At 32.0% G+C, this 17217-nt stretch overlaps 1 protein-coding gene across 4 annotated transcripts; it reads right to left on the bottom strand.

Moving 5' to 3' along the window:
* Nucleotides 1-276: 276 nt before the first annotated feature.
* On the bottom strand, nucleotides 277-12563 carry LOC132945782 (zinc finger protein OZF-like). Of its 4 annotated transcripts, none has more exons than XM_061015543.1 (4): nucleotides 12252-12563; nucleotides 11616-11696; nucleotides 11295-11447; nucleotides 277-1939 (listed from the first exon to the last, which is right to left on the bottom strand). In XM_061015543.1, exons 2-4 carry the CDS (start codon nucleotides 11660-11662, stop codon nucleotides 613-615), a joined length of 1527 nt encoding a protein of 508 aa, XP_060871526.1. In that variant the 5' UTR covers nucleotides 11663-11696; nucleotides 12252-12563; the 3' UTR covers nucleotides 277-612. The 4 variants fall into 4 exon arrangements, with proteins under 4 accessions (XP_060871526.1, XP_060871527.1, XP_060871528.1 ...); XM_061015544.1 differs by having other exon boundaries at nucleotides 12255-12563; XM_061015545.1 differs by lacking the exon at nucleotides 12252-12563 and adding an exon at nucleotides 11828-11985.
* Nucleotides 12564-17217: the final 4654 nt, after the last annotated feature.

Below are 17217 nucleotides of genomic sequence, written 5' to 3'. Positions count from 1 at the left end.
CATTTGAAAACAACCGAATATTTTGAATTTTGACCACCCAAATAAACCAACTCGACTCACTGAGAAAAGTAATGAAGTAGAAAATCGAAGCATACACACAAAAAAATAAATACTTTTTGCATATTTATGCAAAAACAGTATTCAATAAAACTAACAAGGTAATTTTTTTGTGTAATTCGTCTTATTACCTTAGATAATTGGATTGTCACAAAATGTATTTATCATATTATAGTATACTGTTTTTATTTGTATTTTTTTTTTAAATATATAAACACATTTTTCCATATTGTTATTTTGTTTGTTTTATATCAATTTTTAATATACAATAATGAATCGAGGTCAAAATAAACACAAACATTACAGTAACGTATCCCTTAATGTAGAAATACAATCAACACTACATGTACATCAGAAAGGTTAGGTAACCTGATTATTCTCCAGGATTTTTTATAAAGCTAAAAGTTTTAAATTAAATTCTCTTTATTTAGACATATTTTATTGAACATTATACATAGGTATCTTAATATAAAAATAATTCGTTTAAAAGTACAGGGATGATTGTAATTGCATTAGTTTATGGTATAACCAAAACCTGACAAAGAAATGTGCATTTTAAGGCCTTTTAATGGTATGTTTCCTTGCATGGATTTTTAAACTTCCCGCTTGAGTGAACCCTTTATCACAGATATCACATTTATGTGGCTTTAATCCAGTATGGGTTCTCGAATGCTTTGTTAAATTTGATTGAGTAGAAAAACTTCTATCACAGATATCACATTTATATGGTTTGACTCCAGTATGTGTTATTTTATGGGCTTTTAAATTTCCTGCAAGAGAAAACCTTTTATAGCAGATATCACATTCATAAGGTGTATCTCCAGTATGTGTCCTTTTATGCCTTTTTAAATCATCTGTTTGAGAAAACCCTCTATCGCAGATATCACATTCATATGGTTTATCTCCAGTATGTGTCCTTTTATGCCTGTTTAAATCTCCTTTTATAGAAAACTTTTTAGCACAGATATCACATTGATATGGCTTAACTCCGGTATGCGTACTTTTATGGGTTTTTAAATTTCCTGCTCGAGTAAACCTTTTATCACAGATATCACATTCATATGGCTTATCTCTAGTATGTGTCCTTTTATGCCTGTTTAAATCTCCTGTTTGATAAAACCTTTTATCACAGATATCACATTCATATGGCCTTACTCCAGTATGTATCCTTTTATGCCTGTTTAAAATATATGATTGAGAAAACCATTTACCGCATGTATCACATTCATATGGTTTATCTCCAGTATGTGTCCTTTTATGTCTATTTAAATCTCTTTTTTGAGAGAACATTTTATCACAGATATCACATTCATATGGTTTATCTCTAGTATGTGTCCTTTTGTGCCTGTTTAAATATTCTGTTCGAGAAAACCTTTTATCACAGATATCACATTCATATGACTTTAATCCAATATGATGCCTTTTATTCTCTTTTAAATTTCCTGCTTGAGAAACACCTTTATCACATACATCAGATTTATAAAGCTTTCCTCCCGTACAACACAATATATGTGTAATCAAATCGGATTTAGTAAAATAAGACTTTTTACAATTGTCACAAACAAACCGGTTTTTTCTTTTGCTGGTACAAGTCTTCAGATTTTTTTTGAGTTGTGCTTTTGAGTTGAATAATTTATCAGAGATAATGCATTTTTGATTATTATGATTAGTTCGAAATGTATTAATGACTTGAATATCACTTGAATTTGAAAATGTTTTCCCTGAGTGTGCTGTCTTGTCCGAAGTCATATGAATAATTATTTCTGAAGAATGGCTTTCGTTTTTAACTGATCCTTCAATCCTACATCCGTCGTTCATATCCTTTTCGATTTTTATAATGGTATCAGTTGTGTTTATTTCTTCTTCAAATTCGCATTTAGCTCTAAAAATAAAAACTATTTCAAAATTTATTATTATGTAGATTGTTATAAGAACTTTGATAATTATGTATATGAATAGATTTATTGTTATTTAAACATATATATATTAAATGTACACAACATAACAGCCCGTGAGAGTGATAACAGGTCTCCGGCAAGGGGATGCACTTTCCCCAGGGTTGTCTAACCTGGTACTGGAAAAAAAATAGCACGAGAAATGAACGTTCCGGAAGGAATTGAGCTCGGGCAGATAAAAATAAGACTCTTGGCATATGCGGACGATATTGCTCTCTTAGGAGATGATATCGAGACGATAAAAGTCTGGGAAAAAAACTTATTAAGGCCATGGAGAAAGTGGGATTAACCATTAATGATGATAATACCTGATTGTCAGCCGAAGCAACAGAAATTATGAACTAGAACAACATATTGAGTTAAAAGGACATACATTTAGAAGAGTATCACAATTTGAATATCTGGGAACGATTATAACTCAAGACAATGAACTTAAGATAGAGGTGTCGTCGAGAATACAATTAGCTAACAAAGGATACTAGGGATTAGAAAAAGTACTAAAATCTAAGACCCTTTCAAGAAATTAAAAAATCAGAATGTATGACATTATTACGACCTATTGTCCTGTATGATTCTGAGACGTGGGCATTGAGGAAGGCTGAAGAACAGAGACTTGGTGGATTTGAGAGGAAAGTTTTAAGAAAAATACATGGACCGGTCTTTAACGGTCAAGCATATTAATGGAGAAAATTACATAATTATGAACTCCAAATGCAGTTTCAGAGACCAGATATAATTAAGGAGATCACAAAAAAAAAAAGACTCGTGTGGGGAGGGACATGCCTGGCATAGGCAAGGATTTCTAGTAAGGCAGATAGGAAGACCCTATAGGTAAAAGATCTTTAGGGAGACCTAGGTTGAGAAGGGAAGACTGTGTTTAAACGGATATAAAAATGATAGGATTAGGAACCAGATGGAGAGGAGCGGCAGAGGACAGATGGCAAGATTTGTATTTATCGACATGTTCTTAATGGCCGAAACCAAGAAGAAGAAGAAGAAGAAGAAGATAACAATTATAAGAAAACATTTTTATATATTTATAAACATTAGGGATTTATTTTATATACAAAACCTAAAAGTAAAATATTTCTCCATTGTACAATAACTTATTACTTTTGCTATCAAAATATGGGGAGGGAACTTCAATTTCCATCACACTAAGTTAAAAACCACTATGAACAAAATTATTATACTGAGTGATCCATTTAAGTGGGTACAATAATAAATTATTTCGAAAAGTATTAACTTTTTTTAAATTTTTTTTTTTTAATTGTTAGATGTATGCTTTTCTAAAACTGTTTACTGTTTTAATTTTTATCACCTTTATTTATTGAGGAAACCAATATCAACTTTTAATCTTCAAATGGTAACATATAATAAAAAGATTTTCAGGACCACCTCCCAAAGTTTTCAAGACGATCTCAATCAATATTGAGGGACTATAGCAAAGAAGAACTCCTTGCAGAATAATGTAAGTTTACAGCATGTGACGTATTATGTTTGCAGGAGACGCATCGAGCCCCTCACAACAAACCAAAAATTTCAGGCATGCAATCAGTAATCAAAAGACCTCATGACAAATGTGGCAGTGCTATTTTTGTTAGACCAGACTTGAATATAATATCTGCTTAACTATCAGAAGAACTAGACATAAAGATTCTAACTATTGAAATACAGAACTGTACTATTACCTCGATGTATAAACACCACGTAACTCCTTTCACCTTTCATGATCCTGGGAATTTTAATAACCAAAGAACACTAATAGAAGTTGGCGACTTCAACAGCCATAGTACACGGGGATGCAAAGAGAATGATGAAAATAGTGACCTCGTTGAATAATGGGCGAAGCATGGCAACTTACACTGATCTATGACTCCAAACTTCCATTCTCATTTAATATCGGACAATGGAGGAGGGGATATAACCCGGACCTAATTTTTTTCAGCAATTATCTAAAGCAACAGACAATCAAACGAGTTGAAAACACATACCACGGTCACAACATAGACCCATATCATGTGAAATAACACATACAATCAGAGCTAACATAACAACATTCCGAAGGATATTTAACTTCTAAAAGGCTAACTGGTTGGATTTCTCGAATAGCCTGGACGCAGAAATATTTCACCTAGACGCTACTAATGACCAGTATGACACCTTCATGAAAAAAGTGAAACGTATCTCAAGGAAATTTATTCCCAGAGGTTATAGAACAAGACATATACCAGACTTAACCTCTGAACTATCAGAACAGTTCCAACTCTACACAAATCAAAAGCTAAAACACGAATATCAGCATTAACAGCAAATCAAGTGGCTCATAAATGGAAGGACAAGAAAAAGACCCAACCGAAACATAGATATAAAACAGCTCAAAAGCAACACTAGAAGGAATCAATACTTTGAGATTCTTTCTAACTCCAAACCGCCATCGTTGAGCTGAAAAATAGGAAAACAGCGGGTGTACACAATATTTGCACAGAACAAATAAAGCATTTTGGGCCGATTGCCAAAAAGTGGCTCCTAGATCTCTTCAACAATATCACAAACACAGAACAAATCCTCAAAATCTAAAAGAAATTAAAAATTATCGCACTTCTAAAACCAGGTAAAACCCCAGATGACCCAAAGAACTAACGACACATCTCTCTTCTCTGTCATACCTACAAATTATACGAGAAAATAATCCTAAACAGGCTAAAAACACACATAGATAATAAACTCATCAATGAGCAGGGCAGTTTCAGACCAGAGGTCCTTACTGGACAAATATTGGGCCTCACCCAACACATAGAGAATGGTTATGAGGAAAAACGATAGCTAGAGTAGTCTTTATAGACTTAACGGCGACATATGACACAGTAAACCATAACCAGCCGATCTTTAAGATCAAGGATCTAACTAAATATAATAAGCTTGCCAGGTCAATAAACCCCCTTCTCCGAAACAGACGATATTGAGTAGAGCTTGAAGGAAAGGTAGAGAATTCAGAAGAACGGCCTCCCACAAGGTAGTGTGCTATCACCCACACTTTTTAACATATACACTAATTATCAATCTATACTTAGCCAGACGGGTATCAAACACTTTATACATGCCAACGATACAGCCCTAGTTGCCCAAAGTAACAACTTTCATGATGTTGAAAGAGCACTGGAGGAATCGCTTAAGGTAATGTCTGATTACTATGATAAAAACTTCCTAAAACCGAACCCAACTAAGACACAAGTCTGTGTTTTTCGACTTAAAAACAAAGAGACACATCGAAAACTGAAAATTAAATAGCAGGGAACTGTATTAGAGAACTCTGCATACCCCAAATACCTAGGCATTACGCTGGATCGATCCCTAACGTATAAACACCATTGTGAGAAAACTAGGGAAAAAATTGCTGCAAGGAACAATATACTCCGGAAACTCACAAGCTCTATGTGGGGGGGCCAACGCACATACATTACGAATATCTGCATTATCACTTTGTTTCTATGCTGGAGAATTTGCCAGTCCTGTGTGGAGTATGTCCGTCCACACAAAACCAGACTAGACACCATACTCAATGAATCTTGCCGTTTAGTAACAGGTTGTCCACTTCCTAAAATCTACTAACTCGCTGGTATAACCCCTCCGAACATCCGTCAGGAGGTTGCAGCAGACCGGGAAAGGACCAAAGCAGAAACTGATATACGACACCCGCTAAATGGACAAAATACACCCAATTTCAGACTTAAATCAAGGGAAATCTTTTTTAAAACGACCAAACCTATAAATAAACACAATGAAGAGGCATAAAGAGGCATAAAGAGAAAGGTGGAAACTATCCATCTCCAAGGAAAATAATAAACTAGAGCTTGAACCAGCGGAACTGCTGCTAGCCAGACACGAATTAGACTAGCCAACCTTTATCATTATTTATAATTATCTCATAGAGTAATTACTAGTAATTACTTTATGAATTATCTATGACCACGGTCTTATAAGATAATAGCATTTATTAAAATATTATTATATAATATTAATTAACTAATGATAATAGTAAAGAAAAATCAATTAGTTGTGATAAACTGATACTAAAGTGTAAACATATAAAGTAAAATACTAAAATGTAAATTGTAAACCATGTGGCCATGCAGCATAGCACTCATACTTAAATAGTCAAATATTAAATGTAATTAATAATTAAACTAATTATTGTATTTTTTAAACTGTTATATGTATACAAACAGTTTAAATTTTTAATAACATAATAGATCTAATGCAATAATTGTTGAATCATTAAGTTTGTCAAAAAAATTCCATTGAACTCAAAGTTACATTATACCTAAATCGTAATTTGTAATATATTCATGTATTTTATTTGATATTTTAAACAAAAATATACGTATTTAAGTTTATATTATTAAGTGTGATGTAAATTTGATAATATCTACCACTTGGAAAGCACAATATTTGTATCTACATAAAGTTTATTGGTAAGTTTTCTTAAAATGTATAAGTAGAAAAATAAATTGTTATGATTAATACATTAATTTGTACATACATTATTATATATTGTTATGTATTAACAGTTTTTATTTAAATTTTATTTTCAGTTAAATCAGTATTGTTCATTCAGTTACAAGCTTCATAAATTATTACTTATTACCGTATACTTGGACCCAACAAGATGGCTGCCTATCTATCTATGTTTTTTTTTTTAATTTTAACAAATATTATACAATTAAGTTAAATTAGCTAACCACATCAAATCAACCATTGTTACTTAAATGTGTGGTAAAATGTATGTTTCTTTATTTATCAAAAATCTATAAAAATCATAAATTGCTCATCTTCATTATTATACATGCTATTATAAGGTATTATATTTAAATAACTACTTTGTTATAATATTAGGTAGGTCTTAATCCTAATATTTAGGTATCATAAAAATATTTTTATTTAAAACTATATTGTATTAGTGTTTTGCAAGTGAATAGTTCCTTCTGTTTGATTTGTGTTTTTAGATATTTATTACCACCTACTAAATCTAAGTTAATATATTATTAGTCCCATTTTTAAGTTTTTTGTATTTTTTAAATTTAAGGGTTAAGTTGAGTTAGTTTAAATTTTTTGAATACATGTTTTGATCTAACTGTATAATTTAATTTGACATAGATTGATCATAGTCCTAGGATTTTAAATTATGATACAATTTTAAAGGGAGTTTATTGGCTACAGTTACCTGTGCATCTCTTTCATATAGTCCAGTCAAATTAGATAAAAAATCAACAAAGATCGAAAAAAATTCGCCCCTAACTGAATTTTGATACACACTTAAAATGTACCTTCCCAATTAACATACTAAAAGTCCTGACAGCTGACCCCCTGTGCATATCTCTCCACCCCCCAAAAAGGGGTAAAATCTACCCTCCCACTATTTTTCTTATAACTCGTTAATCGTTGAACTCATGACAAAAAAGTATAGGACCAAAATTAAAGACCGAACAATTTACTATAATAATATAATATTTTAATTACTTAAATTCTAACGTGGTAGTTTTAAGAAAACTTTTTTGAAAAAAAACTGATTTTTTTTTTGATTTTTTTTTTTTAGGCAAAATTTATAGTTTTACACCAAAATGACCTATTAGAAAAATTATAGCCCTATGTTTTTACATAATATACTATTTTTTTATTTTTTTTTATATTCATTACCATAAGAATTAAGGTTGTTGCTACGGCGCGGCGGTGTTATATCTGTACGGTTTATGATACGAACCAATTTCTAACATAATATAAAAATTCACCGAAAGCTGAATACTATTGGCATACACCTACTGTATACTTCTTTAATAATCATACTTAAAGTTCTGACGCTTACCATTCGTGCGTACCCCCCTAATAATTAGTATGCATTTAGAAAAATACAATATGCTAGATGTATACTTATAGGTTAAGCACTATATTATGTATATTTAAAATTATAATTACTAACTTGCTACAGTTAACTCAAAACTAATGTGAAATAGTTTTAAAATCATAAAAATAAGACATATCAGTTATATGTATATTATACAAATTATAGTAAAATTTAAAATAAATATTGTGTTAAAAAAAAAAAATCAATAAAATAATGTTAAATTGTGAAAATAATATTTTTAATAAGGCTCGAGTCACCTCATTTTATATGAATTTAGTTACATTTTTAAACTTCTATCAGTTGTATCATAGGGGTTTGCTGAACATGCATTAATTTAAATAAATCATAAGGTACATGTATAAGATAATTTCTTAGGTTAGCTTTGTATGCGCCTCTGAAGAGATTTTACAAAAGAGTAATGAGCCTCATAGATTTATCATAAACCATCTTAAATTAATGTCAGCGTACACCTGTATTATATTATGTTATAATAAAAAAAATCCTATGATTTACTTTGTAATTATTTACTAATTTCCTACTATGTTTTATAGCTATGAAGTATATTTGTACACATGGCTTTTATATATTTATATGTACATTTGAACCACAAGATAAATTTAAAAATTATTGTGTTCAAATGTTGTTATGGCCAATATTATAAGAAATCAAACTCTATAATTTATTTTTATAAGGTATAGTTGTTTATTATACCTAGTATATTTTTTAAGTATGTATATGTATGTATATCGTTAACTTAAAAAAAGTATAGTAAAATAATACATTGTTTAACATTTTTTATTATTTTATAACAGGAGGCACAAATTAAGATATATCTTAATTTGTGACAGGAGGTAATAATGCATTGAATATGAAATATATAACTATAATTTTTTTCATGTTTTCAGAAAACAATATTCAGGGTTATCATTTGTTTATACATATTATTATAAGATATATCTTATCAACCTTATAATAATTGGAGTAAACTCTAGGTCAGTAGTAGCATTGATTATAAATAATACTACAGTCTTTAGATCGCTCACTGTGGTACCAAATATTCTGTACAAATTTACTAGCGATTCTTTTTTAATATTTACTAATATCCCAACTTAAAATTAATTTACTTCAAAGACCAAAAACATAAATTGATATTTTAAAAAATAAAATACTTGACTTAAATTAATATTTTTACCACCAAAATTTGTATAAAAATTAGATTTACAAATTGGCTATATTGACATTTTTTCATTTTTTAGTATAAAAACATAAAAATAATAAATATTATACAGTACTTGTAGTGCAATCATCTATAAATTATATAATATTTAAAAAAAAAAATTAATATTAATTAGAACAAAAGTTATTTCATATATCAGGTCTTTCTGTTACACCTAGTGTAACTAACATGAATCATGTTGAATAGTTGCATAATGTATCTATTTAATATTAATAAAATATGTTATGTTTATATGATAAGACTTATTAAATTTATTATAATATTATTAAGTATAAATAGTATAGTTATATATGTATTTTGTAAGATTTAATAGTTATGTAAAATGTAGACTGATATCATAAGTGTTGCAACAATAACAATTAATATACTATTTGCTAACAGTGAAAAAACCCAACTTAAACACGAGTTTACTCAGTTTCTAGTTTGAAAAATGTATTGTTTTAACAATTTAAAAATTAAAATATATTGTAAGCAATTGTTTTAAATTTAAAATTTAAATTTTTGCGTCAAATATATAGACCAATGAGAAAGCCGTATGGGTTTATTTGATGTGTGGAATAATAATTGATATGATGGAATGATAATTAATATTACTTATGCAAATATCACAGAACAATGATATAATAGAAAGTTGAAATGACCCTCAATCAGCTGATCTCGTTATTGTTTATTTGTCATAGTGTGATCTGAATTCTGAATCAACGGAAAACATTGAAACTTAATGTAGCGTGGTGGGGAGGAATCCGATAGCTACAGGAAAGCGTATAGCTTTAGGCTTTAGGTATAATAAGACATTTAATTAATCAGGTACAAAGTATAACAGTTATCAATATGTTAAATGTTAGGTACCTTAGGTCGAATGGTATCAAATTTATCAGTTATAGCTTCTGGGCTTTACAAATGAAAATTTTTCTGCATATACCGACTATAACACCTCCTTTAACCACTAATACTTCGAGGAGCTGTATCTCGCAAACCAATCAACAAAAAATAAAAATGTTGACGAGTAAATTCATATAAATATGGTTTTATTAATTCATGATATTTTTATCATACCAATGTTGCCTTTTAAAATCAAAAGTTGATAGTGATTTCACCAATAAACATAAGGGTGAAAAAAATTTAAATAGTATACAGTTTTAGAAAAGCATAAATCTAAGTTTTAAAAAAAAAAATCCAAAAAAATTAATACTTTTTGGAATAATTAGTGTACCCACTTAAATAGATCCACCTCTATATTATTCAGTAAGACCGGGTTGTATAAAGAACAGTATGTACATTTACTCTTTAAGTTGGCTCTGTAATTTACCGGCCCTGTAAGGTTTTAATGATTGTGTAAACTATGCTAGTTTTGCATACAGAAATAGTAAATTATTTATAACCGTGGTTACCAAATAAATTAAACACATAATAAACCATGTGATTTTCTTATCATTATAATAATTTTACCGATCTGTAAGTAGTTACATATGCAAAATCCTATCTGCAGTTTTCAGAACCGGTAGCTGATAATTTACAGACCCAGGAACTTTACCGAGTGTTCAAGCAACACCTAATTTTATTTACAGAGCCGTTAACGCACGTACAGATCTGTAAGTCATTACAGAACGTTTATGCAACCCGGCCTTAGGATGCCAAATCTTATAGTACAGATCCAACTTATTAACTTTAATGTATTTAATTTAGATAGACTTTTTAAAAAAAATTTATTATTTCTACCAAGTATACAAAAATAAAAATTATATTTGTAGTGTTTGTGACAATAATAGTAAAGAAAAGTATAAAAAAATATTGTTGTGATTAAAACAAATTGTACAGTCTTTGAGATTTAAAGTTGTATTAATATCGCAGTTGAGAGTTATTATGTAAATCTCTAAGTATTAATATTAACCAATATAACAATCATTATAGCTTTAAGAAAGCTTTAGTAAAATCAATATAATATTCAAGTTAAGTTAATTATATTTAAAAGCTGATAATCTTATAAAATGTAAAACCTGTTTAAAATATTAAGATTCTAGCATTGGAAAGCTTTTATTTCTATTAAAATTTTTATCAAATTCATTGTTCATTATATTTGGTTATCAATTAGGTTAGTATCATTAAATTTTTTATAATTCTATGAAGTAAATACAATTCTCACCTCATTTGTAATAATTGATTATCATCATTATTGTCCGTATCTTCAATTAATTCTTGTTTAATAACTCTATTAAATGCTGGATCGTCACATCTAATAAGTGGAATGGTCAGAACTCTAGAACTATGCATTATACTGTGCATATTACTATCATACCTAAAAGAAATTACAAAAAAATTAATTATTTATTATTCAGTATTGAATCGATTACTGTTTAAATCATATTTAATGTGATATATATTATAAAAAATGAAATAATTTCAAATGTAGGTAAAAATTTCACATTTTTTAAATGTTTCGCTGCTTAATATTGTATTTTCTTACTTGGAATTTACTGCAGAATCGGTAATAGACATTCTTAATGGTTCCATACTGAATTACGTTCTCCTTAGTGTATCTCAATTACTATGAACATAAACAATTAAAATAATAAGTTTAAATTTAAGTCAAATTTGGTCATTTGGTGGGAGGAAGGGTATGTAGGTCTAATATTTGGTAAAAGGTATTTTTTAGTCAATAAACATTTTGGCACCAACAATTAAAAACAATATCATGCTCGCACTGCTCGTTTACACCATTTTGAACACAAATCAAAAGTGAATTCAAATTCAAAATTGTATAGATAAATTCTTATGTTGTAATAGCAAATCATAAGTCTATATAAAACACAAAAATATATAACTTTATTTTAATACCTATAATAGAGAGATATGAAGAACGAGATAAGTTTGTCTGATTAAGCTATATTACCTATTGAAACTGTTTTTTTTTTATGCATTTAAAATATTTTGAGTTAATGCTCTTAGATATTATGGAAAATGTTTAAATCCGGTATGTGTAATAAAATACTTATGGCGGGCTGTGCGTTGAATTAGGTAGGTAGGTATTTAAATTGTTTTTTTTCATACTATGTGTAAACCGTTGAAAAGAGATTTATATTATTTATTACAAATTACTTACTACCTACTCACTGCCAGTCACACTTTAAACTATTTAGCTGTTAACTAGGTAATTTAATGCTAATATTTAATCTTTCGTTTATGGCTGATGTGTTTGCGGCTTTGTATTTTGTGCTGATTGCCAAGTGCCGACTTTTATCTTTTACTTTTTAGTTCCAACTCACAAGTAACAATAGTCATGAGAAAATAAATATCTTTCATGTAAGTATGCAATAAGTAATAACGAATAAAGAACAAAAATTAAGTGGAAACAAGAAACTAGTGTCTGACAAGACGTTATTCTGTATTCGCAATATTATAATCGGTGACAATATCCCAGTGACCCAGTCAGACCCTGTCACGACAGTTCGCGTCTTATCATAGAACTCCTATGCTGTAATTTCTTCAAATATTGATAAACACATTATCAGCTTATCAATGCTAATTTGATTACCGCCTTCGATTGAATTTTTATATCATTAGTTAGATAATATTTTGTACTTTTATTACTATTATTCGTTGAAAAAAGATATTATAACTATTATATTATATTTATTACAACTTACACCGTACTGACTCACTACTTACTGCCATTCACACTGTAAATGATTTAGCTGTTGGCTTCTTTAATGCTGATATTTAATCGTTTTTCTATAACTGATATTATAAAATGTGTTGCGACTTGCGGCTTATTGTTCTGATTGCTAAGTGCCGACTATAATATTGTCTTTTACTTTAAACTTTATAACAACTAACAAGTAACAATACTACAATAGTCATGATAAAATAAATATCTCATAATAATCCATCTAATAATTAAATAACAACTATATAACTATATAGTAAAGACAAAAAATCAAGTAACTGGAAACAGTAGTATTGTCTTCCGGGCATTCCTGTCCGCGGACCTCCAGCCACATGCCGGCACGTTCCCCGCCCAAACTCCGGCCGAGAGTTCACGGGCCCGGCCAACTCGTGAATGAACACGTGCAAGGTGGAAGTTCGGCCGGGGGACACCCGCCGTCAGGCACCCAAACCCGAGCTTTCGGTACGGACACGGCACCCGGCAAAAAGAAAACCGTACCACTCATAAAAGGTCGCACCGCGGCAGCTTAAACAACTGTCCCGATGCTGACGCTAGTGGGAAAAGAGTCGTTGTGAGTACTCTGGATAACGGATCCTTAAATCTCATTTCGCGGGCACTGGGGGAGCCCTACTGACAACCCGACTTAGCTAACGCCCGAACGGTATCAGTACCCAGTGAGCTTTGTGGCGTGCGTCCGGCCGATGCGCGCGGGTACCTCGCGTGCTCGCGCTCACCGGCCGCGCGTTCGCGACTTATGTGGATGGCCTCGCGAAGACTGTGGGAGTAGCGCCTTAGTAGAAGGGGAGGAATTTGCCTGGGTCGAATCCAGCGCTCGCCGACGCGGATCAGCGAGACCCACCGATCTACCCCGTACGGGAGTAGCCGGCGGGGGAACGTCAGTATGGCGCCAGGGCGCCCTGAACTTAACCCGTCGGAGGGATGCGACCGCGTCACAAAGGCGTGAAGGAGCCGCCCTCGAGAATCATGGCTAAAGGTTTAAAAACCCCCGAGGTGCTGGTCTTATACTCCCCGTCACACAGTGGTTTTCAATGTCTTCCGGGCATATGGCAATATCCGCGTCCCTCCAACGCATATCACCTTTGTAGTCTGTTCGCGTCCTATAATCGGGTTAAACTCCCTCCCCCCCCCCCTTGAGCACACCTCTGGTTGTAGGTATACCTACGTGGCACAATTTAAGTTGTAAGTTAATTGTAAGACTAGAATATTATAGTCACTGAGCACTGAAAACTAAATTATTGAGTTAGATCACGAATGTAGGTAGGTACCTATACTTAAAAAAATGTATAAGTATTTAAATTAAATAAAGAATTTATAAATACATTTAGGTATTGGTTGGTTCAACAATTTCAGATGCTACATACCAAGTTTTCCCTGGTTAGTTCGATAAACTAGAAGGTACGTTTTGTAAAACGTGTGTATAGTTTTCAGATGAAACATTGGGAAAAGGTAGCTCTGTAAACGTCGGTGCTTAGGTAATAATAGCCACTTATGAATATGAAATAGATGCCCTCAAATGTTTTACAATGAACTCAAATGCTGATTATTATAAATTATCAACAATAAGAGCGGAAGAACTTGTTAAAATAATAGAAAATAAAACATTTGATGTACCTACTCAAGTAAATTCTTTTTGAAAAGCTCAAGTTATTGAAAATCGTTTAAAATTGTTAACGCTACTTGGGGAACAATCAACAGAAACATTACGCACGACAACGTCCGGTTAATAACTCATTTTATTTTGAATATCAGGATGTCACCTGCTGTTAAGGACCACTCTTATAAGGTTACCAGTGTGCCCCAAACCTCAAGAACTACAATATTACAATAAATGTTTTTAATTAACTTAATTCATAATAATTCGGCCTTCCTGGCACTGTTGGCCATCCTAGCCCAACTTAACACATAATATTATTTAATTTTTATTTATTTGTTAACGGGCTGGGCCCTATTCAACAGTTTAACATAATACAATAATACATAATTTAAAATAATTAATACAATGACATAATTAAATATATATAAGATAATAATTACAGAATAATAAGTATAATAATGATAATAAAACAATATAAAAATATATAATAATAAATGTATCAGTTTTTATGAACGGTGCTCTCATTGGCCAGCCGCATCATGCGGTCTAACGGATTATCTCTGCCATAATTGGTAGTGTGCGCAGGAACAACGAAAGGAGCATGGTATCTAGTAGTACGGGAAGGAACTTTGAAATTGACTATCGAGAGAAGTGAGAGAGCATCTATACGACCATCAACCAGTTTATTCAGAAACTCTATGTTAGCGTTAACTCGCCTGTCAGCCAGTGAAATGAGGCTGAGTTCCTGCATAACTAAGAAATAGTCGTGGAGAGGATGATTTATTTTTAAGACAAAAGCTGCGCAAGATAAGAACCGTCTCTGAACACGTTCTAATTGACATGAGTCAGATACCGTATAAGGGTCCCATAGAACCGATGAATACTCTAAAAGTGAACGGACCAATGAGCAGTATATAGTTTTTAATGAAGAAGATAGATTGAACTCCTTTGATATGCGCATTACAAACCCAAGCGTTTTTAAGGCTTTGCAGCATATAATTTCAGTGTGGGAGTGAAAATTGAGATCGGAATTAAAGATAATACCTAAGTCTTTCTTACTACAAACCGATGGTACACTTGAACCATTGATGGAGTAAGTATAGTTAATAGGGGAGCGGTGTCTTAAAAATGACATGGAATGACATTTATTTACATTAAACTGTAGACCAATATTATTAAACCACGAGACCAGGTTGTTGAGATCATTCTGGAGCGTAGAGCAGTCAGATAAGTTATCAATTTTCCTAAAGAGCTTCAAGTCGTCGGCAAACATGAGTAGTTCACAGTTTTTGACAGTTTCCTTGATGCCATTTACATGGCAAGAAAACAATATTGGAGATAAATGTCCTCCTTGAGGAACTCCAGAAGAGACCTTTGAGATGGATGATTTGCATCCGAACACTTTTACCCACTGGACTCTGTCTGACAAATAAGATTTGAACCAAGACAACAGTGGTTCACCGAACCCAGTTTTGTATAGGGTCTCGATTAGGCAGTCATGGTCGACTCTATCGAAGGCTTTAGTAAAGTCTGTGAAAATAACATCAACTTGGATGTGCTTCTCGACAGCCTTCATAACAAAATTGTTAAAAATGAGTAAATTAGTAGTGGTCGAGCGACCAGGTCTAAACACATGTTGCTCGTCGATCAGAATAGAGTTAATTGGCGATTGAATTCTTCTCAATACTAGAAGTTCAGACAGTTTGGATATGTGGCTCAAAATAGAGACAGGTCTATAATTTTTGACATCAGCTTTATCACCAGATTTAAAAATAGGAGTGACAGAGCTAATCTTGAAAGAAGAGAGAAAAACTTCGCTATCGATTGAACGCTTAAAAAGTAGCCACAGTGGAAAACATAATGAAGATTTCACATTGTATAAGAATATACCTGACAAGCCGTCGGGGCCTACGGACTTAACATTTTTTAGCGCGTCTAGACCAGCGTCAACATCGTCGATGTCGAATGAACAAGTGCTAGGTAGGTCATGGAACAAGAAAGGAGACGAATGGTCATTAGACAAAAGAGGAACATAGACTGTATTGAAGTAATGGGAAAATAAGTTAGAGACAGACTCTGTACCCGAGCTTTGAAAATTCTCAAAATGTACTGAGTGGGGAATTTCGTTGCTAGATTTATTAATTCGGACAAAGTCCCAAAACGACCTGGGGTTAGATTTTAGCATAGACTCAGTGCGAGACAGGTAGACAGTATGACATCTCTTGTATTCTGCCTTGTAAGAGGCACGAAGTGTGGAAAATTCCGCATAATCAAGGGGACAGCGTGAAGCTTTAAACTTGGCATGTGCCCTTTTCTTGCTTGAAACAATATGCTTAAGATTTTTTGAAAACCATTTCGGGAATGTCGAAGGTATATAAGACACTTCCGGAACAAAGTTTAAAATGCAAAAGTGCAAGGCGTCATAAATTACCATAGCAGCTTCATCAACGTCGAGAGATATTATGGTCACCAACCAATTAAATGAATTTAGGAATTCGCATATTTTTGAATAGGGAGCACGATGGAAGTCATAATAATTATGGGAACGATCAAGTAAAGGGGAGAGTTTATCCAACTTTATCATAATATCAAGAGCCGGGTGGTAGGGATCACAAGGTACTGCTGAAGTTACGGCTTTAGAGATATAGATTCTGTTATCAATTATCATTGGAGAACACAAGGTCCAAGACAACACCAAAAGAGTTTTGAATATCATTTAGTTGGAAAAAGTTAAAGAACGCAAATGCATCAGGGATACATTGAACTCTGGGATTAGAAACCGTATTG

This window comes from Metopolophium dirhodum, chromosome 5 (assembly GCF_019925205.1).
Source record: "Metopolophium dirhodum isolate CAU chromosome 5, ASM1992520v1, whole genome shotgun sequence".
NCBI classification, from domain to species: domain Eukaryota; kingdom Metazoa; phylum Arthropoda; class Insecta; order Hemiptera; family Aphididae; genus Metopolophium; species Metopolophium dirhodum.
Note: the sequence above shows the minus strand (reverse complement) of the source record. Positions and strands in the feature narration are given on the sequence as shown.

Coding starts and splice junctions, on each gene's coding strand:
- LOC132945782 (XM_061015543.1), bottom strand. CDS start 11,662: ATGGAACCATTAAGAATGTCTATTACCGATTCTGCAGTAAATTCCAA. Junction 11,448..11,615: donor GATTCTGCAGTAAATTCCAA/GTAAGAAAATAC, acceptor AATTTCTTTTAG/GTATGATAGTAATATGCACA. Junction 1,940..11,294: donor AATCAATTATTACAAATGAG/GTGAGAATTGTA, acceptor TTTTATTTTTAG/AGCTAAATGCGAATTTGAAG.